Source organism: Atta colombica, unplaced genomic scaffold (assembly GCF_001594045.1).
Source record: "Atta colombica isolate Treedump-2 unplaced genomic scaffold, Acol1.0 scaffold107, whole genome shotgun sequence".
Taxonomy (NCBI): Eukaryota; Metazoa; Arthropoda; class Insecta; order Hymenoptera; family Formicidae; genus Atta; species Atta colombica.
Genome location: NW_017259192.1, coordinates 2,518,174 through 2,543,269, shown reverse-complemented (window position 1 = coordinate 2,543,269; position 25,096 = coordinate 2,518,174). Strand labels below are relative to the sequence as shown.

The 25,096-nt window shown below is 33.0% G+C and overlaps 3 protein-coding genes and 1 pseudogene across 3 annotated transcripts; 1 reads left to right on the top strand and 3 right to left on the bottom strand.

The window, feature by feature from the left end:
• Positions 1-1,343: 1,343 nt before the first annotated feature.
• LOC108691952 (SUN domain-containing protein 2-like) lies at positions 1,344-3,033 on the bottom strand. The gene is made up of 5 exons (XM_018199935.1): positions 2,928-3,033; positions 2,515-2,646; positions 1,834-1,949; positions 1,612-1,779; positions 1,344-1,448 (listed from the first exon to the last, which is right to left on the bottom strand). The coding sequence occupies exons 1-5, from the start codon at positions 3,031-3,033 to the stop codon at positions 1,344-1,346; spliced, it is 627 nt and encodes a 208-aa protein (XP_018055424.1).
• Positions 3,034-4,543: 1,510 nt separating this feature from the next.
• LOC108692394 (tetratricopeptide repeat protein 39C-like) lies at positions 4,544-9,985 on the bottom strand. The gene is made up of 10 exons (XM_018200623.1): positions 9,545-9,985; positions 9,057-9,194; positions 8,149-8,350; positions 7,690-7,888; positions 7,188-7,388; positions 6,309-6,477; positions 5,467-5,665; positions 5,142-5,393; positions 4,730-4,938; positions 4,544-4,654 (listed from the first exon to the last, which is right to left on the bottom strand). The coding sequence occupies exons 1-10, from the start codon at positions 9,692-9,694 to the stop codon at positions 4,544-4,546; spliced, it is 1,830 nt and encodes a 609-aa protein (XP_018056112.1). The 5' UTR covers positions 9,695-9,985.
• A 1,251-nt stretch (positions 9,986-11,236) lies between these two features.
• On the bottom strand, positions 11,237-13,303 carry LOC108692128 (soluble calcium-activated nucleotidase 1). The gene is made up of 4 exons (XM_018200282.1): positions 12,555-13,303; positions 11,740-11,943; positions 11,519-11,676; positions 11,237-11,449 (listed from the first exon to the last, which is right to left on the bottom strand). The coding sequence occupies exons 1-4, from the start codon at positions 13,285-13,287 to the stop codon at positions 11,237-11,239; spliced, it is 1,308 nt and encodes a 435-aa protein (XP_018055771.1). The 5' UTR covers positions 13,288-13,303.
• A 7,675-nt stretch (positions 13,304-20,978) lies between these two features.
• The window catches only part of LOC108692307, a 10,574-nt pseudogene continuing 6,456 nt past the window's right edge, over positions 20,979-25,096 (top strand).

Here is a 25,096-nt window from a genome sequence, read left to right as displayed (position 1 = left end):
TATATATACACGCATGATATGGAAAGAGGAATGTCGTATCAAAATTCGCAGCGTGCCTCTCGAGTCTGTTCTTCGCCTGTAGAGAAGGCAGTGCATAATTGTCGAATTAATAAAAAATGATAAAACTAAAAAATTAATAAATATAACGAGGAGAAGCGGAAAATCAAGATCGGGCCGCGGTTGGCCCCCCTCCCCCCCTCCCTCCTCCCAAGATATATAATATGCTATTTTAATTACGGTAATGAGATGTGTAACTGGTCGGTGTAGAACCGCCAGGAAAAGTTTTCTGCCTGATATCCTGCGCTTAATGACTGGTGAGATGCGAAACTTTGGCCTCGCTCCACCACATGAAGCCGGAGAGTACGATAAAAATGTGGGGTACGTGTGCGATAGAGAACGCATGATGAGAGATTCGAGATAGCGGAGAGTTCGAAGGAAAAACTAAATATGTACAAATGTAATAAATCGTGCGACGATTACGTTGAACCTATTGTTTTTATTAAGCAATCACTGTCCTGATTTACATTCAGCGTTTACTCGATAGTGTACAGGTAAGATTTTTTGATTTCAAATCGCAACTGATGCTGATTGAGCACATCAACGAGGTCAATTAACGAGCAGCCTGTCAGTTACAATGATAATTTATTGTTATTATTATTATTATTATTAAATTCAATCGAGTTACATTTTATTGATGTGATCCTTTATTGAATTTCATTTGATAAAACTATTATATAAGTTGCCACTTTCTTACTTCAAAAGTGACAATTTAGGTAACATGATTTTCGACTTGTTATTATGAGTTAGATAAACATTATCTTATCATTCATCAAAAGTGAGGTAACTTAATATTATAAAAAATTGTTAAAATCATAATTATAAAGAAATAAAAATTCTTTTAAAAGTCGTTAAAATCGTCACAATTAAGAGTAATTTTTTAAAGAATTGTGAATTAAAAAATAACAAAGATAACATTGGATATATTAAAATATATATTTTTTTTACTGATATTTGATTGCTCAATAATTTTCTGTTACGTTGAATAATAGTTTTTCTCATATTCTGAAAAGACTTTTTTTATTTATGTCGCTTTTGAAGTAAGAGAACAATAATATTTTAGAAAAAATATGATTTTCGTATACTTGATACGTTTCACTAAGTGTTCCATGCACCCGTATTCTGTAGATACATGTGTACTCTGGATTACCACTATTAGAATGTACTTTTACTTCGATTATATCGTATGCTTTTTTTATTTGATTCTATAAACAATTTTTTTATCTCATGTAATTGAAAAGTTAACAATTGAGAACTCCAAAGATAAATGTTAATTATATAAAAGCCTATTGTTCTACCTGAATCTCAAAGTATTGCAACGGCGAACCAGTATTATCGTATGTAAAATTGCCAAATGAGAAAGGCTTCTTATCATCCAAATCTGACAAACCCTAAAATCAATATATATAATATGCGACAGTTGTTTGAAGTACTAAATATGATGTTTGTATGTTTATACATATAATGATAAATACTGATAAGATATATTTGTTAACGATATTACAATATACAAATTATGTATAATATTACATGTATAGTTGTATATCAGCTCACCCAAACAGAAAAATCTTTTGGCGCCGTAGCAGTTTCCCCAGTAGGGGATATCAATGAAGAGATATGTTCAAGGCTAACTCCGGACACGTACACATGGCCGAGTAATCGAATCACCACGCTGCCCCTGTTGCCCTTGAAGGCCCAGCATTCGCCCGGCAAAACGCCGGTCTGGTAAATACATTGGGATCAGAATGTCAGTGATATTAAATATAGTCAGATAACCTGTATCATAGCCCGGGGTGTGTTCTGCTGTTGACAAAGTGGTATGCCAAATAGACTGAGTACAGGTGCACCAATCGAGTATGGTTCGGTATCTCGTATCGAAAGAATCGCACCGCCTGCGGAAAGAACTATGATGATGCGATCAAAAATGTATTCCTGGGTAGAATATCCTAATAGAATATAGTCATAATAACCATAGAACATTCACAACTTCACTTCATTTGTCACTTATAAATGAATTTATGATGACGTTTTTATAATATTATTATCAGAAAGAATCAATTCTCTTTGATTATTATGGCTTCTATGCTTTACCTAGATTATTATGCCCTCTTTTATAATCTTTTTTTATTCCAAACGATCAAGGAAATATCTATTAATGGAAATTATCAAGGAAGCTATTTATGGGAAAAAGATAATTTTGCGATTGCAAAAAAAATGTATTGCATATCTTTGTAACTAATAAAATTATATGATAGTTACTGGGAAAAGTTACAAAAGTACAAAAAGTGCAAGTTATTTTCAAGTAGACTAAAAAAAAGAAATAAAAAGGCCACTTATGCCTTTGTATGTAAGTATCCTACTTACGCATGAAATTGTTAGCAGGTCGCAGCAGAGCGCCCTTTAATTAACATATTCTGTATAAAAAAAACTACGTAAAAATAGACTATTGGATAAAACCTGAACTTTCAAGAGCGTAATCCGTTCTTCCAGTTTTGTCGGCGTCATATGTTTGTAATTCATTTTTCACCATATTTCTAACGGTCTCCGGTGACAAAGCTTTCAGCAAATTCTTCATATGCAGACTCATTTCTGTTGTAACGCGTACTTGTGAGAAATGTTAGAAACTTGCAAAATCATTTGTTGAATAAAAAGATAAAAAAATATAAATATAAAACAATAAAAATAAAAATATAAAAATATAATGAAATAAAATTAGACGCGCGTGAATGATACAAAGAGAAAGGCTTTCATTGCGAACGTTTACGATGTAAATAAGCATAATACATCGCTCTATTTAGTCGATATATTTGATGTCAAGAAAAATGCCACTGCACTAAGTGCAGCATCCGGTCAATATTTATACATCGCACCTTTCTTACCTTCGGACACTTCATTCCTCAGATTGAGAATGGCTTCTGACATTTTTGGAATCACGCTGCCTACTTCCTTCAATTTGCTCTTCAGCTCATCACGCATCTCCATTACGTTCTTTACTTCTAACTAATGCAATTTTTGCAGAAATATAATATAATAAATTTTTTTTTACAATAAAATAAGCGTCAATTATATCGTGTAACAATATTAAAGTAAAAAATATTTACTTTGAAAAAATATTGTGATAAAAAAACAAATAATTACCGAGAGAGTATCCAAATGAGATCTGAGATTTCCCAAGTCTGCCTTAATCATTTTTAATGATGCATTTGCAGCATATTTATCGCAGAGATGGGATACAGATATCGCTAAAAATAACGGAATTCCTTGACATACAAATTAAATTTATACTAAATTTTATAAATCGATCGCATAAAGATATCAAGAAAACCGATCGAAAATTTTTATAAGTTAATTCATTAAAGATTTCGTACCGAGCATTGACGTAATGACACAGAAAGCGAAAGGTTTGATGAGTTTATGGTACCAAGAGGATCGTTGATGGCAATTTGCTGGGACACTCGGATAATTTCCTGCGTTAACGCAACAGAAGGCGTTCCGCGCGCTCATCAGCGTCGTTTCATCACGTAATTATGTCTCTCAGAAAAAATACTCTTAGAAAATACTAAGCTAAGTTGATAAAATAAAATTGTTAGATATTTGTAATGCTTTTTATGCGTATTTTTATTCGTAATATCTTTGTTAGTGTGTATTTAAACTTGGACAGTCATTGACAATCGGCATCGCATATATCTACATAATCGATATATTGCAAAAAAAATGAATCACGATTCAGAACATGTAAATATACAGGGAAGAAAAAAACATGAAAACGATAAATAAATATCAAACAGTTCTGGATTGAAAGAAAAGATTCATTCTCTTTTAATGAAATATTCAAATATATTTTGTCATTCTATTTTCATGTAATTTATTTGTAGGTGTACAAGATATGTACAAGGAATGTAGACATTATAAACAATGCTAAAACGTGTACATATACATGATTTTCCAAGCGAGCAGTTTTTTCGAATAGTTATGCAAAAAATTGTGATCCAATTCCATTTACAGATATTGCATATATTTTTTTAGACGGGATAGAAGAATACTCGTAATACTTGTAATATTACAATGTAATATTATGACTTGTTTACTTCGTATAAATTGCTATGATCTGCTGCAAAATTTAGTACATTTTTTGCAAATAAAATCTCGCTTTAAATAACATGATAAATTGTATATGACAGAATGTTCGTCTGCTTTAAAGTATCTTTTATCTTAGAAATTATATGCATAGAATTACATTTGCAACAATATCTTATACGTAAAGCATAATACTAATAAAATAAAAAGAAAAGATCCATAAAATTATATTTACACTTTGGTGATCACCTAAATCTGATCTTCGTTGATCTTTATTATTAAATAAAATAACAAGATCATGGACGACAGACATATACAAAATGTTACTTTTGTAGTATCCAAATATTATTATTTTTTTCGATACTAAAACTATCTCACATTATGATGTAATATTATACGCTTAACGTCACTATATATTTTTCAGGGCGGCATGTATACGCAAATTGAGTCGAGTTTCAAAGTCATAATCTTTGTACTGAGTTTGCGCTTTTGACAGGAAATTTTTGCCTTCATTAGGATTCTAAAATATGAGACAATAAAATAAGAAATTAATATATAGACGAAAATATAGATGTGTATGTTAAAGTATACTTACGTTATTGCTATTAAGGCTACTTCCTAATTCATACAACGCAAATGCGCTGACATGTTGGTCGTACTCGTCCTTGGACGGATACCTACATTTAAGACAGTTTCGGAAACTTTTAATGGCCGCTTCGGTGTCCCCCAGATAAAGAAATGCTGCGCCTTCAATAAGATCAGTCAAACCCACCATTGGCTCCTCGGAATGATTTTCCTTGCATTCTGATAATAAAATTACATAATACGTAAGATAATAATAATTTTTTGTGCAAAGATTAACAAGTTATCATAAAATATTTAAATCGCATCTCAATTTTTCAGATGATTTCTCGATTTCTATGTTAAATTGCAATTACAAATTGCAATTTTATTGTTTACACATTTTAAAATATAAAACGAATGATTAAAAATTAATCTATTATTACCATGAGATATTTCTCGTAGCGATTCAGTGGAACAAGACGGAAGAGCGTTCCACAAATATAATGACTCGTATACGAGCAACTTATAATACAGAACTGTGTAAGGATGTCCAGTTTCCTTATCAACGATTTTTGGCAGCCTGCGCATGATAAAAACATCGAGTTGCGATTCGTTTTTCGTTTCATGAAACCAAGGAAGTATCTTGCCATACAGCGATAGGAGAACGTCAAACTTTCCATTCGCTCCACAACAAACTGTAACATGATATAAACTGAGTATAAAAAAAAATCTGAATCTATTTATTCAGGCATCGGGGTGATAAGTTACCCATGGCTAAGTACGCGTAGAAGCCCTTGGACCATCTCGACTGCTGTTGTAACTGCAATAAGGATCGATACGCTTCATCGTAGCTCAAGCGTATCACATGGCACCAAGCTACCTCGTGTAAACACAATAGTTTGACTTCCCTCTGAGTTGCAACTTCCACAGCTTTACCGAACGCTTCTAGAGCTGCATCGACATTTGTCTGTGAAACGATTGAATCATGCAACAATGAATAATATTATATTAAAGTCGAAATATATAGAATTGAGAATTCACCCAATTGATACCAACTTATGAAATTTTAACTTATTAACTTACAAAAGTAATAAAACATCGATATTATAATTTCTCTATAATTCAACAATGTAACTATTCATTTACTATGTTATATTATATTTATATCGCAATATCGCTGAGTGCGAAATTAAACATATACATATTAATATTATATTATTTTTAGTTGGTGTCGACTGGCAAATCTGATTCATTAATTGTAAGCATGATAAATTTTTTTTCTACTAGTAACTAGATATTTAAACACATTTGAGTGCGGCATTCATAATCCATTTTATTTTAAGACCATCTTAAATAATGTATGAAGATGCTAATATAAATTAAGTTGTTCTGGTTCATAATACCATATGGTAAGATTGTCTTAAATATATCGACTATGAATAAAACTATGAAAAAAATATTACATGTTTGTATAAAATAAAGTTTGTATATAATAAAAATCTTAATAATATATTTTAAAAATATGATTGAAAGATGAATGAGAATTTAACTGTACAACATAAATTATAAAAGAAATTATAGAAAATAATTTGGTACTCAAATATTAATACCTCCAAACGTTCCATTCTGCCAGCGAAAAAGAGAAAAAGGGCAGAATTCTGGAATTCGGCATGACATTCAGCTATCAACTGCTTCGCTGCTGCGACCCCCGCTTTTACATTGGACCCGTCCAACGCGAAAAATGGACGTACAATCGTATGATACCAAAGTAGAGATAATCTACGACAAAATAGTAACTTATTGACTAACCGTATTATATAGAAAATTTCCCAGAATTATGAAAGACTACATAGATTGAGACAAAATCTTAGAAATTATTAGTTTTTCATATATATATTCGTAGTGAGATGTAGAGCAGCGTTGTTTCTTTGAAAAACTTACATGAAGAGAATTTTTTCTTAGAGTTTACTCTGAAAATATGATAGTTGTGGGACAACATTGTATTTTCAAGAATTATTCAGCACTAAAACTATAATAAAGTATAAAATAAGTTTAATTAATTTTACTGAAGTGCGTAATAAAAATCTTGAAAGTATTATATTGTACCACAACTACCATATTTTCAGAGTAAACTTTAAAACAAAATTCTCTCCGTGTAGAAATCCTCTGCCCTCAAACAACTCTACGTCCTCACTACAAATATCCATGAAAAATTAAGAATTTCTAAGATCTTGTCTTAATCTATATAGTTTTTCTGTATTCTATGTACTTTTTCGTAAACATTTTTTTTCCACCAAAGTTAATATAAACGAGAGTCAGTATACGCCCAATTATAGAAAAATATATTATAGAAAAAAAGATTCGATATAAAAAAGGATAATATTAAATATCATGCTTTTAAGGTACTAATATTTTGCACGTGTTCAATTATTTTAATTTGTAAAAAAATACACTTAAGGGAAAACATTCGAAATCCATAATACACTCACGTAGCGAGTGGTGCGCGCATATCTTCGCCAAGTCGTGCATACATAAGAGCAGCAAGACCAGACTGTCTGTTACCCTCGAAGCCAAAGAAGTGGATCACTTTCAGCACAGACGGTGGCAAAAGACTCACGCACAGTTGGTATACACCGTAACCGAAACTTGCGGCTGACATTAAACGTGTCACCTCCGAAGGTTCCACAAAGCTGCGAAATATATTCTTAATTATTATTTTTAAGTACGACTTGCGCGAGCATAGACCGTGTGAGCGAGGGAGGAAAAAAGCAAAGTGATCAAAGCTAACCACAAATTTCACTTTCGCAAAGCGAATTTATGAAGCAGTGTATGTTTATCAAAATTACAAATCATGTTGATGTGATCGGAAATCCAATCGAGCATTCCGTGAAATGTGTCGATAGGTGCCAACATGCAATGCCTTTCTCTTAGAAGGAGAGGATAATGGGCAAAAGAAACGAGAATTTTTGAGTAAGAAGAAACAACAATTACGGTGTCTGTTGTTCAGACGTGATGCCAGTGAGCGAGAAGAACATTGATAGAGAGCTTCGCAGACCTGATGGTGATGACATGGGTGTCACGTTATTCGTGTAACCGTTGCAGGATGGTATTGACCATTCCGAAGATTCCGGGCTCTGCGGACTCTGCAGAGATGACCCGTTGCTCGGATTGATACAACATGGGCTGATTTCTGTAAAAACGTTGAATATATTTATGGAATATGTTTGTTAAAAACGCTCCATTAATTTATATATAAAAAGTGATAAAAAAAACAATCATATAAGGATTAATTATTCATCGAATTCTTATTAATTCTTTAGATTTCATTTAATAAAACTATAGCTGTTATGATTAAATATTTATTTACAAATCTCACAAAGTTGTTATGATCGAAATTATAATTTGCTGATCTTTCTAATTTTATAAATCTTATCAGAGGTCTTAACGCACCAGTTGGATTTGTACCGAAGGTACGACGATATAATTGCGAGATTTGAGTGTACGCGTGTTGATAAACACGCCAAGCTTTGCGAAGCATCCAACAGCCACGAACGTATCCAGTTAACTCTTGTTGAAGAAACAATGACACAGCTGAGAACACCTGTGTATCTGCTAGAACTATTTGACGCTCTAATTTATTCACATAGTCCTTCTGAAATTAATTTCATAATTAATTCTTTTTTTTTTATTAATCTAATCGTCTCGTGAGTTTACTAAATGAGTATAAGTATTTTTTATGGTGCCTGATACGTTATATCAGTGTATCGATAATCAAAATTTATCGAATGGTATAATGCTAATTTAAATTGAAGTCTCGATACTATACTCAACAAACACTAATTAATATTAACACAAATATTAGTTACAATTTCTTACTAACGTTGTAATGTAATATGTTATATCGTTAAGTAAGAAATGATAACTAACAATTATATGTTAATGTTAATTGATGTTTTTTACTGGATACAAAAATTATATTTTATATGAATTTTAGTTTTTATTATTACGATCAATGATAATCGCCGAGATCTTGCTTGCATCTGATATCAGATGTAAATTAGAAAATTAGAACTAAATAAAATTATAATAAGTTAGAACAAGATCGTTATGTGAATAAATCAATTAGTAAAAATTGATAGGTATAGACGTTGGAATAATAATTCTATATGTAATTTATTTTAAATATATTTACTTCAAATATATGTATGACTATAACGCACCGATTACTTTCGGATTTGAAACACATTTAATATTCATCAATAATTAATATGTATGTATAGAAAGAGGATACTTTGATTGATGGCAAGCATAAACAATATAAAATATTATATTAATAATCCTGCTGTGAGAAAACTTACATCAGTTTCTTCGGCTCTAAACACTTTACTTTTTACAGATTTCAGCCATCCTATATCGCCCGCACATTCTCGTTCCATATCTTTAAGTAATAATGTGGCTTGCTGAAATTTGTCCTCTTCAAAAGTCATCAGGGCATTCTACACAATTCATCAAATGCATTAAAAATTACTATCAACTACAGGCGTTAAAATATTCAAGGTGTGCTTCATGTATTTGTTATAAAGATTATCAAAGCAAAGCGCGCTCATTGTCTCATGATTTTATTATACCGTAATGGAATTGTAGATTACCAATTTTATTTGATTCGTCTGGTCCGAGGTAGAATCAATCAGTATCGATTTTATATTTTTCGATGCACGAACGTAATGTTCGCAATTTATTATTAAAACCTATTAAAGTAATAACATTCTTTCGCGGCCTTGAGAGTTAAACGTACTTCCACAGAATGCAGAATGGAATCGATATGGCTCATCACGCGATTACGTACCATGAAGAGAACAAAACAACGGCCTGCTTTGACATGGAAGCTATGAGGATGCTCAATAAACAAAGCTTCAGCTTCCTCAGTTTTGTTATTCAGCAACAGAGAGATGCCGGTCCTGGCGATTTTCCAGTCCTTCATCGCGTCTTCCGCCATAGTTGTATTATTCCAGTGAAAAAAATTTCAAAAAGCTATTCGAATAAAATCTTTCTCTCGAGACTGTCGGCTACGTGTTCGTCAAATGGAAAGCATCTTTCCACTATGCGGGATTGTCAGTCGATAATTTACATCAAGGTCACTTATTCGTACAAACATACTGATGATTGTTGATTTATTGCTGTTTCAAAAGACAAGTTCAACGGTCGGAAAATATATACATGGTACGCGGAATATATCCTGTACATTTACATCACGAGAGTGCCGCGTTGCGGTCATCACTGATCGATGTGCGATGCATCCTTACCGCATTTTCTCCTTGGATAAGCCACAAAGCAGGAAGAGCTATTTTTAATGTATATTTAAAATCTAATTTTGCTTATCCCAGAATTTTGATTTTTCGACGCAGCAAATTGAGCCATTAGAACGAACCTACCATTCGCATACAATGCGCTTATCTCGATTAGATGCAGATATTTGATCTAATTAAGCTATCAAGTCTTATGCAGTTGTTATATAAGATCTGTCGTCATATATGATCATTTAATCTCTATTGATGCATTCATTTCTCTTTTCTAAATTGTTTTAAAATTAAAATTTATGTACGGAGCAATGAACAGTTGGAATTTTTCGCTGAGTGTGTTGTTCCTCGAGATCTTTGATATATGAACCGAGTTTATTATGCGAATTTTATCTGGATGTAAAATGCAAATACTGATTGCAGGAAAAATCATTTAACGATGCTAAATTTCAATGCCACTTCCGTTTCTTACAAAATTTCGATAATTATCCGACATACTACCATACACTGACATACTACCGGAATAGTGTCACTTTTCGAAAAAACTGTAAACGAACATTGTATAACAAATGCACGCGAATTCCGGCACATTTTCAAGCCGCGAACCGTATCCTTGCCGTGCATCGGGTTGACTAAACTCTGCTGAAGAAACGCAGTGCTGCTGCCACCACTTCCAGACTGGAGATATACTTGTATTATTGATTTTGGCATAGAAGTGCATATTGTAACTCTGAGCGCGCGCGGTAAGCACAATGAGAAAAACAAGAGAAAAAAAAATTTGTCATGAAAACGTAAAAAGTTCAAAGGATGTAAAAACAAAAAATCTGAGATATCAGGATCTTTTCACGCGGTTTTGCTGTGTTTCTAATATTTGTTTGAATTATAATTTTCTAAATATCAAAGCATTATTTCAACATGACACAATAAAAACACATAATATAAGTAATGTATCTCATATATTCCTGTATTTTTTAACACAATCGTAAATTTATATACGAATAGAATTATACAATATCAGTACGTAGAGTCGTGCATATACATGTATTTACAATTATTATCCGGCATTTAATGTCGATGAGAATAAAATTTGTACTCTGGAGTTCCAAATGTAACAGTAATGGTCATTCAAAAGAACGATTTTAACTTTTTAATAATTTTATCTCATTGTAGAAACTTAAGACTATGTATTCTGTACATTTATTTACAATTTTCATTAAATAATTAACAACTATTCCTAAGGGTCATATAAATTCCAGTCCTTCAAATTTTTTATCCATTATTTTATTTTCGGGCATTATTATCGTTCCTTCTATCGTAAAGGCCATGATATATGTAGCAGTATGTCCTTGATATTCCTCAGTCTTTAAAGCTATTATGATAGAATCTTGCGAGCCAGGAAGAAACTTGAAACTCGAAAAACCTCTGATTGGGATTAGATCTCCGATATAAATAACCTATAATGAATTTTAAATAATTATTATTATTTATCAAAATACTAATATTTGATATAATTAAAAACGCACTTTAATGTCAACAAAATTTTCATCTGCAGTCAACATAACATTGCAGCTCATTGTTTCATCCCGTGTTTCATTGTAACGTTCATAGGAACATCTTCTAGGCAAAAAAAACCAGCTCTTATGTATATCACTCCAAGTTCCAGATTCATGTATCATGTAACCTACGCAAAGTATACGTATGATAAATTAATTCGAGCATTCACAAATTATAAATATCAGCATACCTGGATATTCGATGTTAATCGCTTGCCTTAATCGTTTGTAGTAAGAAATCCAATTGAGGGAATGCGTTTCGCCACGTGGTGACACTACTTTAACCCATAACGGATTATTATGTTCAAATTCACCGGACGGTGTGGTCCATTCCTTTCCCATACTGCCAATATATAATTGTTCATCTTTGATAGTCGCCCATTCGGATTTAAAGCCTACATGTAAATATAAAAGTTTAGTAAGAAAAACATCCTCAATAAAGTAACATCAATGTTATAATTTTCTACTCAACAATATAATTGTTACAATGTTATATTACATTTATATTGTTGATGAAAATTATAATATTAATGTCATATTACTGTTAATTTATGTTTAATGTTATGAGTTTTGCAATTTCCAGAAACAATGACAGTATCAAATCGTATAACGAATTCACTTTGCATTACATTAGATTAGTGCATACTACAAGCTGCTATACATGAAATTAAAGATAAGTATAAAAATATATGAATATTTTAAACAATTAAATACTCAATAATGATACTGTCACATTATTTAATAGAACATACATATATTATTTCATTGTCAAATATACATCTACCAATACAGTTTAATTTTAATCGTGATTCACCTAACTCTTTAACTATATTTTTCTAAGAATTAGAAAAAGATGAAGAGTAAGTTGAACTAAGATTAAAGTTAATCTATACTAACAGAAATAGGCAAAAGTTGTTATATCACTGCATTTAGATACTTTACATGAAACAAGCTAATGCGTACTCAGTGTACGAGTGACTCAATAATAATTTACTAAGCAACCTACCTTTGTGATTTTTACCATTGCCATCCATCAAAATAATCCAAGGATAAGCTTGATTGCCTTCGATGAAATATATCATTCCTGTACGATCATCGAAGGACAGCAAACGGCCGTCAAAAGTCACTAACTCTGACAGCTCCATTCCGCGTCCTTTCATAGACAACGACGAAGACAGTATGATAGTTTTATCATCCCATATAACAGATAGAAAATTACTGTTGGGATTCCAATAGAGACTGCCAGTCCTCATAAGACTGTGCCATGTGTCTTTCTTATTTACGAGCTTGGAGTCGTGATCAAGGTCGCTCACTATCGCTATTCTATAGGTAATACCCTTGGAGGTTTTGATGGGTGTCGAGGTAGGATACGTTCGGTTGTATTTGTAGTAACGACATTGTGCCAGAGTCTGGCTTGGCGGCGAGCATATGAAGCCGTGCAGCAGTGGATACAGAAGGAAAAAAGTCGGCACGCTCAGAACCAGAAGAATCAACATCACGAACGGGCCCTGGATGCGAAACGTGCTGTTCGCCACCCGGTAGACGTGCGGGGCGCGCAACGCCTGTCGCCAATCACGCAGATATGACATGGTCATGATCGCCCTGCCGTTCTTTAACCTCGTTACACGTCGTATCACAGATGTGGCATGGACCGTGTCGGTCCGTTGATGTGTTTGACAATACCGATGTAACTCTAACCTAAACGCACCATCTCCGCGTTGCGGTGACAATAGCAGCATTATCGCTGCACTGCACGACGGGGCGTCAACCTAAACTTAACCTAACCTAACTTGGCCATGTGACTGAGATGTAATAAAAGTTCACTCTCTATTTCTCTCCGATAATTCTAGGATCATCTCTGTTACACACAGTGCTTCCCAATATAATACACATGATTCAAGGATCAAAACATGCAAAAAGCAACATTGGCAAGTGAAATCATAGAAATCATTGTCAAAAATCGAGAGATAAGCCGTACGAGTCAACCCCGCGAAATGTGTCAAAAAAGAACCGAAGGGAATGAAACCGAGAGAGATAAAGGGAAAGATATATAAAACATTTTTTGAATTTTATATATATATATATATATGGGGATTTGTTCCTAATGTAATTAATTATTTGTTCTTAATATTTAAACTTTTTTCTATGTGTTTTATGAATTGTTATGGTGTTTTGTTTATGTTAAAATAATTAGAACCCTGATGAAAATAAAGTCGGAGCGTAAATCGGAAATGGGAGAGTAACAGAAGCGTGAACAAAACTTCTAGAAGGCGAAAATTGAAACAATGAAATGTAAAAGAAGCATTTACGCTTGTTTCAATTTTCGCCTCCTAGAATTTTCGTTTATGCTTTTGTTTTTCTTCTTATATTTGACTTTTAATTCGACTCTAATTTTTATTTTCATCAGGAAAGCCAAAAGTAATTTAAAAGTAATTTAACCTCGTTCGGAATGTACATGTCAATAAAAATTAATAAATTTGCAGTTATCATGAATTTTTAAAGATGATTACACTTCGAATTGATCAAGACTAATGTTAATCTCATATAATTATTCTTCTAAAGAAAAACTGAATTTGTTGGAAGGAAATCTGAAATTTTGAATAGGTATGGGAATAGTTAGAAGGTAAATTTTTAGATAACTTGTAAAAATTTGAAATTATCTGAATAATCGTAAATAAATAAATAAGTTTAAAATTAAAATCATATCTGTATTGACTATATAAATATCTCTATTCAGGAATATGTGTGATAAAAAAAAAATATATTTTTAGTAATAAATAAGACAAATTTTTAAATAAAGTAGAAATGAAGTAAAATATTAGAAATATTCAAATTAATGATTTATCTACTAATGATTTATCTACTAATTATTTTAAACATATATTTTATTGTTATCTTAACAAGAATGTTTCGACAAAATTTTCGACTGTCCTAAGAAAACATATCGTTTATACAGCTACAGTTGCAGTAATAAAATAAATAACAAAAATCGTATTTTGATTGCAGAAATATAATGTAGAAAGAGATAACATTGTAGCGTAATGTATAATTACAATTTAAGAATTGCAAATTTATAGTACAAGTTTTAGAAATTTAGATAATTAATATTAGAAATATTAATATTAAATTAAAAATATTTGAACATTTATTACAATATTAATGATATTCATATTATGTAAACAAATATATATTTGGATTATTCTACACTTCGATCTTTTAACTGTCGAATCTCCGCAATTATGGTGAAAACGCATCGCTAGGGGTCCATTAATTAGCGTCGCATCGGCGAGCGTAACGACGGACGTGCGTGCACGTTCGAATCGTCGGCATGGGGTCGGACCGACGAACTACGTTGGCGGAATGAATCCGAAGGGGGCGTCGGTAGATAGCAGGGGGGAGAGACGCTGGGGATGAATCGGCGAGGGTGGCAAGACTTGCAGTCAGTCGCGTTACGCGTTTTCCGCCGACAGCGTCGGACGATGTCGTCGTATTCGCGCGACTGTAAAAATCAGGCCCTCCGTCGCGGTTGTAAAAATCAGGCCCTCCAATTTTCGGTTCCGCTCTGATTTCATTTTCGAGAAATAGCACGCCGTTTTTCGCGCCGTCACGTGTACAGGTGCAACCCCCCTCCCTCCCGCCCCGGGAGCACCTTCGTGCGCGCTCGACCATAACCGAACGCGATCGGCGCCGCGTCGCGTCGCGCGGCAACCTGTATTATCGATCGCGCGAGCGCGCGTGTCTGCCGCGTGCCGCAGTCCCGCATGTCGCGTTCAAGCTGATTGCGAGCGTGGCCGATACGGATCACGCGCGCGCGCACGTGTGTGTGTGTGTGTGTGTGTGTGTGTGTGTGTGTGTGTGTGTGAAGGAATTACTAATTTCACTGTCTCTCTCGCAAGCTCACCCGAGGTTTTACACGACGAAGCACCGACGTGTCCGAACTGAATCTGTTGTCCGTTGAGATACGCGCCGCGTGTTTGTCTCCCGATACATCCCCGACTGCGTCGTCGCGGTTCCACGCGTGATTTAAAATTGTATGTGCATACTAGATGATGCCACGTAGCTGTTACTTGAGAATACGTGAGATCTGTTCGCGTTATTTAAAATCACGAAAAATGTTTGTACTTAAAGTGGGATAAGTATATATTCGGCCGTTGAGAAAAGAAAAATCGGAAGTGCAAAAAATGCAACATAAACAGATTAGTTCCACGCACAACGGTCTATCGGATGCAATCGAGGTGAATACTTGATCTGTTACTCGTTAATTTTAATGACAGACAAAATAGTTTCCGTTATCGACGTCAATATTCTTGCTTCGAAAATAAAACACTGCAGCGGTTGTGCACACAAATATTTTCGTAAAAATCAGAGTATCATGAAAAAATCAAAAAACGAGAAGTTAGCTTAATTCGGATTACGTTTCAATTTTTAATATCACGTGATTGCCGGCGGGAGCATCTTGAACGTGTCACGTGATCTCCAGTCGACGAACTGAACTGTCGCGTGCCGGCCGGCAGTCTGTCTGCGGCGATGTTCGTGTTTTATGATTTTTAATGCGATTTTCACGCGTGTGTTGCATCGTCTGCATCGTCTGCGTCGTCGAAATCACGCGATTCCGCATTCCGGGATTGCCTGGTGTTGAATGTGTTTGTGAATTGCGTTCGTGAACGCAATCGTAGACTTCGCTCGTCGTACCAGCTCGCGGCCGTACACAACTTCGAAATGCGCCGCCAACGAGATGCGAGGTTATGACGCTGCGCTCAAGGATGCACATACCTTATCACACCTGTTCGCTTCTGGATTATCTCGTCAGCGGCGGATGACCCTTGTTGAGCGAAAGGTAAAACACTCGAATATATCATTAATTTTGATGCGCTCAAGTGACAAATTTTTTTTGAATTATTATGCGCATTTTTAAAAATAATTTTCAGAAATAAGTATTGTGAGAAAGTTTATATCGTTTCTTAAAATTTTCCATATATAATAAAATTCCATATATAAATTTTCCATATATGTGAATTCTACTCTCCAAATTTTTTGAAGTGGCTTCTCACTCTATAAAGGATGAAAATTGAGCCAGTCTTGAAAAAGGCTTCAGTCTCCAAAGTGATATTTATTAAATTATAGAGTGAGATGTTCTAAAATTTCTAAGATTTCTTATTCTGTAATTTCTGAAAAACATTAAACTTTTTCTGATTTTATAAGATCCATCAGAATCCATTAGAAATTTTTTATAAAAATAATGTATTTTAATAAAGTAAATAATGAATTCAGTATATATAAAGAATTCTAGAAAAATTATGTGTATAAACTTGCTCAATACTTTTAAAAAGTATTCTAATTAAAAAAATTTAATCAAATTTCTAAAGAAATTATAAAATTATTCAGAAACTCTAAAATTTATATAAAAGTTTTGAAAAATTTTATGAAAATTTTGAGAAAAATTTGTACCAGGGCAATCGTGAACATTTTAAATGTTGGATAACAACGTTCGAAACTGAAATATAATTTTTAATAGCGCTTGATTTCATTATTAGCATTTACATGTCAGAAGTCATTTTGACGCTTATTTACGATAAGAAATACACATATAACGTGAATCATACGAGTATACGAGTATGAAATAAATTTTCTTATCGCGCGAAACATAAATAATCGGAATTATATCAATTTCTACAAAGATTACGCCAGCATGGACGCGAAGTCTGGGAAAAAATCGTTATAAATAGAAAGCATTGTTTTGAAAAAAAATTTAAAAGTGAGCATGATTAATAATTATAAGATAAGATTAGAACTCAAATAGTTTATAAAATTAAATAAAAAATTTTAATTAATTCTTTGCAATTTCTTATAACATTTTTTTTTAATCATTAATCGTTTTGAATACCTATCTTTAATAATGATGATATTTTATCGAAATAATAAACGAAAACCTCTTGACTGAAAATTTATTCTGCCTTTTTCTTATACATATGTATGATAAAATTTGCGTATCTTTTAACTCTACTCTATGTACTCTTGCTGTTGTTTACCACAGATACAGCTGAAATACTTCATAAAACGAAATGATTTGATGGCATTTCACTCAGGGATGGATTTGTATTTTTTTCTAGGATGGAAACGTAAAAAGTGAACATTTTTTTATGTATTTATGTCAACGTTTTGTGAACATTGCAATTCACTCATTAGAGCGAGAAGCACATAATATTGCATCTCTCGTCCTGATGTAATCTGCAATTTTCACGAAACGTTGGCATTTAACAATGTATCAAGCTATGAAGATAATCCGCGAACTGCTTCTTTGATATATTTGTTCTTTCCATCATAAAGAATCCAACTGTGATCTGGATATTGATTGTATAACTTTTTCACAGAACAGAAAAGTGAATATTTTTATATATGTATATATGTACATACATAAAATTGGCAAGTTCATTCAAAAGTATTTTAATAAACTTCGGCACTGTATTCTTTAATACGAGTGAAAATTCGAATGTATTATATTGTTTTGCGGAACACTTCTCACAACACTATATAAACTGAACAAATATATCAAAGAAGCTACGCAGTTTGCGGATTATCTCCATGGCTTGATACATTGTTAAATGCCAACGTTTCATGAAAATTGCAAATTACATCAGGGCGAGGATGCAATATCGTTGCTTCTCGCTCTAATGAGTGAATTGCAATGTTCACGAAACGTTGGCATTTAACAATGTATCAAGCCATGGAGATAATCCGCAAATCGCATAGCTTCTTTGAAGAAAATATTCATGGAAGGTTTAAAAGAAGGAATTATAATTAAACAAGAAAATATGTGTAAAATCGATATTTCTAAAACGAGTGTCTTGTTTTAGAAGAAAATGCGCTCATTTAATTTGAAATGAATTTTAACAAAGAAAATTATTTTATTTTTCTGTATGGTCATACTTTCATATTAAAAACGAATATATTCTGCCACGTGGAATACACACGTGCATTTATATGGATTCTAATACATATAGACCTTTACGTGGATCAGTACGCTTAGTAACATGGCAAGACTACTTGCCATGTCACGTCTCGAGACTGACTTTTGACGCGTCATACAAATCTTACAAGCGTCATGTATCAACGTTGGACGGTAATGCAACTCCACGATGGGGTGAGCTGTAAAGAGATATGTCTACATTATAAGGGGAATGAGTCAAGATATCTCTACACTTCAAGTGGAATAATAATCTAGACGGAAACATTTTAGACTGATTAAAAACTGCCTGAATTGATTTTACAGAGACTTTTCATTTATAGAATATTATTTTGTTCATATTATTCTGTTAATTATTCTGTTTCATGTTCCATTCCAATTAAATAATCAAAAGAAAAATCAGGTTTCATGTTGAAGTATTCTAGTATATCTCTTCGAGATTTCTTTTTGGCTAATAAAAAACTCACCTATTTTTCGTGAAAAATAAAATTTCAAATCAATCTATTTTTCTCTCGAAACTCGGTATCACGGTTGTAAATCATCAATGGAATTTTTTTCCAAGCTACTACTTCGTGAAATCAAGGTTGATGACCTAACGGTTGTCTCGAACAACCCTCGAGTTTTGTGCAACACATCTACGAGATATCGTCGAGGCACGAAGAGAACTAGATAAGGGGAGAAGAGGGCATGTGTTGGGGGTGCGGGTGGTTTTGCGGGGGTCGAGATGACGCTGTGGGGTAACTCACGCGTTGACGTTCGCCCGAGCAGAGGGTGGCTCGCGTGGGCATCGAAAGAAGAGTGCATGATAGGATGAGAGAGAGAGAGAGAGAGAGAGAGAGAGAGAGAGAGAGAGAGGCGGGGGAGATGGATAAAGACAAAGAGGTGAACCGGGATGTTTGGACTGCTTGGGATGCACTATGGTTATGGTTTTGTGACTATTGAACTCTGCAGTGTTTTACAGATTATTAGATTGTATAGAACGTCCGACTGTACAATTACTTATATAAACGCGAATATTTTATAATTATATTAATTTTAAATAGAAATTATTTTCAAACAAGAAATATAAATGAAGATATTGCATAATGCAAATAAATGAATTTCAATATTTTCTTATCATATCACTATTGTGAACTAATTTAATTTTCTACATCTTATTTTAATATGCTAATTAAAGTATTATATAATATATGCAATTTATAATCTGATGATTTGTAATCTGATCAATTTATATCTTATCATTCAAATTAACTATAATTTTACGCTTTTCAATATTTGATAATATCAATTAATTTAGCTAAATTTAATGGAAATCTGATCTTCTTGAGGGTTCTGAATAGTTGTTCAATTATTCCATCGAATGTTACCTCGACCTGAATTCATATAAAAAAGTTATCAGTGCATGATGGGAACGAAAATTTAAAACTTCATATACTTTCAGATACTTTTTATTTTCATATACTTTTTATTTTTAATTGGCACTTTACTTTTTATATTTTTTAATGTTAGGAATTCTAGAATCAGAGATCCTTTTTGAAGAAAATTCAGAACACTGTTTTTTATACTAACATTTAAAAAATCATTCTAAAATTATGCGATTAATTTTAATGCTAAATGCTTGATGAAAGCAAACGAGAGTTACTTCTTGCAAAGTTGTTGCTTAACATAAGCAATATATTTTGGATAAGTGCGATTGCAATCTGTGTTTTAATGCTGTGGCATGTCCCATGTATACTGTGCATGCGCGAAGGTTGGCACGTTCCCAGACCCATCGATGCATTGCTATGGAAACGGCACCGCTGCTGTACGTTATGCTATATCGTCACATTACGCCGCTTTAGAACGACAGGCTAGTTTCAAGGGCACTGCTCTATCGTGCCTTTAAGGAGTGCAAGGACGATCAATATCCCCTTATTTCCATCATTCCCATTAGTCTGCTGAATATCTTCTCATATCAGCAATTACGTACATAAACGATTACATTATTCTCTCCAAAGTTGATTCAGAAGATCCGTTAAGCAGGATGTCGCACATTTATCTTCTATCACATTTTTTTAAAAGAGAAAATTATACATTTCTTCATTGTTTTTAAATGTCACGATTATCTGATTTGTGTATGAAAATAAGTTAATGAATTCTAAATAATAAATGCTCAAAGCAAAAATATTCCATGCCAGCTCAATGTAATGCATTTAATAAAAAAATAATTCGACTACGCTTGACATTTCCTTGCCGGGATTGTGAAGTGAGATTGCGTGTGTGGCTGAAAGCCAATTGTTATGCCTGAAGGTACTCGTTCGAATGACAATGCAGAAAGTGTTGGGGAGGTATTTATGTGGCGTCAAGGCGAAATCGATCGCTTTAAAAGTGGCACGGTTTAGTATGTAGCCCCTTTATATTTCAGGAAGCATGCGGAAGAGAGAGGAATGAGGAGATTCACCCGGTGACCTCGTGCCGCGCACGGTAATGCTACTGGCAAACGGTGCTTCTATACCGACCATCGCCGGCGCTGTCGAGGAGGAAGAGGAGTACGCACGCAGCGAGGCAAACAGCGTGCATTACGATGGATACGTTACTGATCACACCGATCTGGCCTCGGAGGTCGATATCGACGAATCCGAGTACAGACGGGAGTTGCTTAATGACGTGAGTTGTTGTTCCAAAATCGCTAGATGCCATCATTGGAAATAAACCATTTAGTTATTTGTCATTTTTCTAATTATTTGTCAAATTAATTGTCATTTTTCTAATTCACATCATTTATCATAATTAGGTCCATAATCATATGTCCATAACATTTTTATCTTGTTTTTTTTTTTGAGACATGAATGAGTAGATTTTATATTAAAATATTGATAGACAATTAACTTTGTTCATATGCAAGGCATCTTTTTGATATCAATTTTGAATATGATGATTAACATGAATTTCTATTAAATTACAGAAATGGCGAATGCTCTTCGACAAGGTGTGTATAATTGCATTGCTTTAAGTTTAATATTTATCTGTTTTTGGTGAACTAAATTTCAAATTTCAATCACTATTCCAGTTCGATCCGGAAGGTTTTGGAGAGATACCGCTGGAGGACTTTCTGACAGCCTTGAAAAGCCCCGAATGGAAGGCAGAGATACCGACGAACAAACGTGACATACTTTTAACCAGGGCGAAAGAGTCGCGTGTTGAGGCAGTTACTTTCCAGGACTTCGTCAATGTGGTGAGTTTATAACTCTATTATTGCATGCGTGTGACAATTACCTTATTTCAGAAATGCGATATATGACATAATTTCATACAATGTAATATTACGCAAAAACAATAATAAGATTTACTAGCGTTTGTAAAATCTGAAAAACTTATATTATTAATTAAACCGTTTATTCACATTTTTGTAAAGATTACATTTAAATTCAGAGTTAAAAAAAAAGATTTATATTAAAATCTTTAGAGCCTGTGAGTATTGAATAGTTCGGTACATGATATAAAATACATTTATTCTTATTCTAATTTTAAGAGAAAATTTAGCTGACGTTATCAGATTATATAGATTTTCATTCATTTTTTATTATTACATTTATTTTATAAAAATTTTAATATTGTTGGATGTTTGATTTGTGCACGGATGGCAAGTTTTCGGTCAAATGTGCTTCGTAAAAGCAGATGGTTCTGCAGTATGCTGCCTGCTCGACTGTGAAACACTCGCTCGATAGGGAAGAACAATATAAAATCGTTTTTTTAAATTTTCTTTTACATTGTTTCCTAGCACGTTTTTTTCTTAATTTGGTTTAGAGACAGAAAATATAAATTATATTAATATCAAACACTACGATGCAACAGTATCTTATTAACAGAGACTTCATTTATCTTTCGTTAACTTAACAGAAATCTATTTTGCACTACGTGTTAAATAATAACAATTTATGTGCATAATAACAATTATATATTTTAACAATTTAATTTTTTTACATTTCATTTCTTCAAAAGAGACAATACGCATAGTATAAACAAAATATAATAAAGCAGCAGGAATTTTCTGAAATGTTTAACAAGCATATTTAATTGATATTTAATATATGTACATAAATATATAAATTTTATAAAAATACATAAAATAAAATAAAATGACTCCATTTTTATTTCATCTTTAAAATGATTGATTGCTAAAGGGAGAAAGTACATTTATTCCTTATTTTGAGTAATATCATCTTATGGTCAATATAACTTTATTCTAGATGGAGTCACATTCAAAATTTGAAAGAATTTTTATTTATATGTAAATAGAATATTTTTCTTCAATTAAACAATCTTTTTATGTGTAAAATTAATAACGAAACTTGGATATTTTACAAAAAAATCTAATATTTTATATTCTAAATTTTGGTATATAATTTCATAGAATATATTTATCTTTTCATAATCATACATCATTTTTGTATAAAATAATAAGAAAACAATTTATTGTTCAATTCCGCGAATTTTTCTGCAACATATATACATATATATTTTTAAATAATATATCATTTTTTGTATAAATTAATTTTTCCCATTATTATGCACATAAAAGGAAGATAATCAGAATATATAAATGCAAGATATAGTTATTTTATAAATGTTAGAAAAAAATATAGATGTTCTGTTGCGATAATTTTATTTTTTTATTTCTATATATAAATTATATAGAAAAATCGAACTATGAATATAGGTTTTTCTTAAAAAAGTAAAATAATTTTTAAATCTAGGAAATAACAAAGTTGTATTTGAACATGTGCCCTCGAAATAGAACAATTTTGATTTGAAGCATTTTGAAACATTTTAAGCTAATCTCTAAGATATTTGAGAAATCGATGGAATTGTTATTCATGCGGGATTATCTCCCGAATTATCTAGATTGTAGATAATCAGAGCGCGATATAGTTGATACACATACACACACACACACACACACGCGCGGGCGCGCGCGCGCGCTCACGTATGTACACGCATGTGTCTCTTTATATTTTCCTCTCTGCTTTGTGCATGCTACTTATATCGCATATGTTTCGTTTGAGAATCGAGATGGAAAATTTGCGACACAATATAATCTGCTTAAGAGGCCGCGTCGGAATTTACATTGGAGCACACTCGATTTTCATCGGTTTCTGCAAAAGCCGGATCGCGATCGTAGAGATGGTCGACGAAGAAGGTTTACGGTAGTTAAATGATGTTATTCTAACCGCGTCGGAATGTCTTATTGTCCGTCTATTTGTCAACCTGAAAAATGTGGGCTTCGGCCCGGATTTCACTGATCCTACTAAACGACAATGACCGCGGGCAAGGAAACGCGGCTAGAAACTGACAGATAAATATCGGCACAATGATAATCTCAACGTTTAGAGGCACAGCGCGCCGACGGGTGGGCTTTTGTTCGCGCTTAAACTCGCTGACAAGTTTTTGGTGGTTTTCTACACGAGCTCCCTTTCGCTCGTGATCCCGGGAAGATAAACGGGTCTGACGTTGAGAGGCGGAAAATTGTTCACATATCGAAGCGATCCAAAATACGCGAGCTAAACGATGCGTAAGAAGAGTCTCGACGGGACTTGACAAAATCAACCGTAAGATTTTTTGTCATTAACTACGCAACAAGAATAATGTCACTGTCCTCTGAATCATATCTCTGTATAATTTTAATAAGATTGCTAAATGCAATAGCAGGGACTTTCGGTCCATCTTATCGCTTTAACGAACAAATGTGGCATAAGCCGTCTTTTAGAAATTGGCTTGAGATCTATTCTTCCGTAAGAATTTACAAGAAAGCAGTAGATAGTCTATACAACTTTCTACGGAATAGACGGTTGGAGACATTCTGTTTGAGACATTAGATAAAGTTTTGTAAATTAGAAAATATAATGAATTTTGGCTGGCGATCAGTGATGAAGACTAATATCTCAATTTATTGCGAATGTAAATTTAGAGGTAAGGTTCTCCGTGTGAAAAAAATTAATAGCTAGGTAGACAATGTAGATCTATCCGACATCGCGATTCTTATATTCAACCATTTCGGAAGGGATGTACTTCTTTCGTGACTCAGAGATTCTTGATTTGTGCAACTTGAACAGGCTATCTTTTTATACTCTTAGTTTTACAACACTTTTTGTTCATTCTATACATAAAACAAATACATAAAACAAATATGGTGATTTGAAAACTTTAATTGTTAACATGGAATCTGAATTGATCATTCTTACATGTTGTTTATATAAATACTATATAAATATTTATTTATATATAGAAGTTTTATAATCTTAATAAATTTAATCAAAGATGTTGTAACTTTTCTTATAACACAAAAATATTTATATCGTAAACCCTTTTATTTACGCGTTCTCACGCCCCATCATTATTATTTATATATACCATGGAATCGAGAGAGGCCTTTTTTGTCATAGGCTAATCCGATTTAGCTAGTTTCTATGGCATACCTGCTTTATATTGACAAAATTCATTTGAGGATTATCGACTGATCCTCGTTTTGTAAATACTTGATCCGAAAAGGAGACCACTAGATTTCTTTCCTCACTATACGATTTATCTCGGAAGTATTCATAATA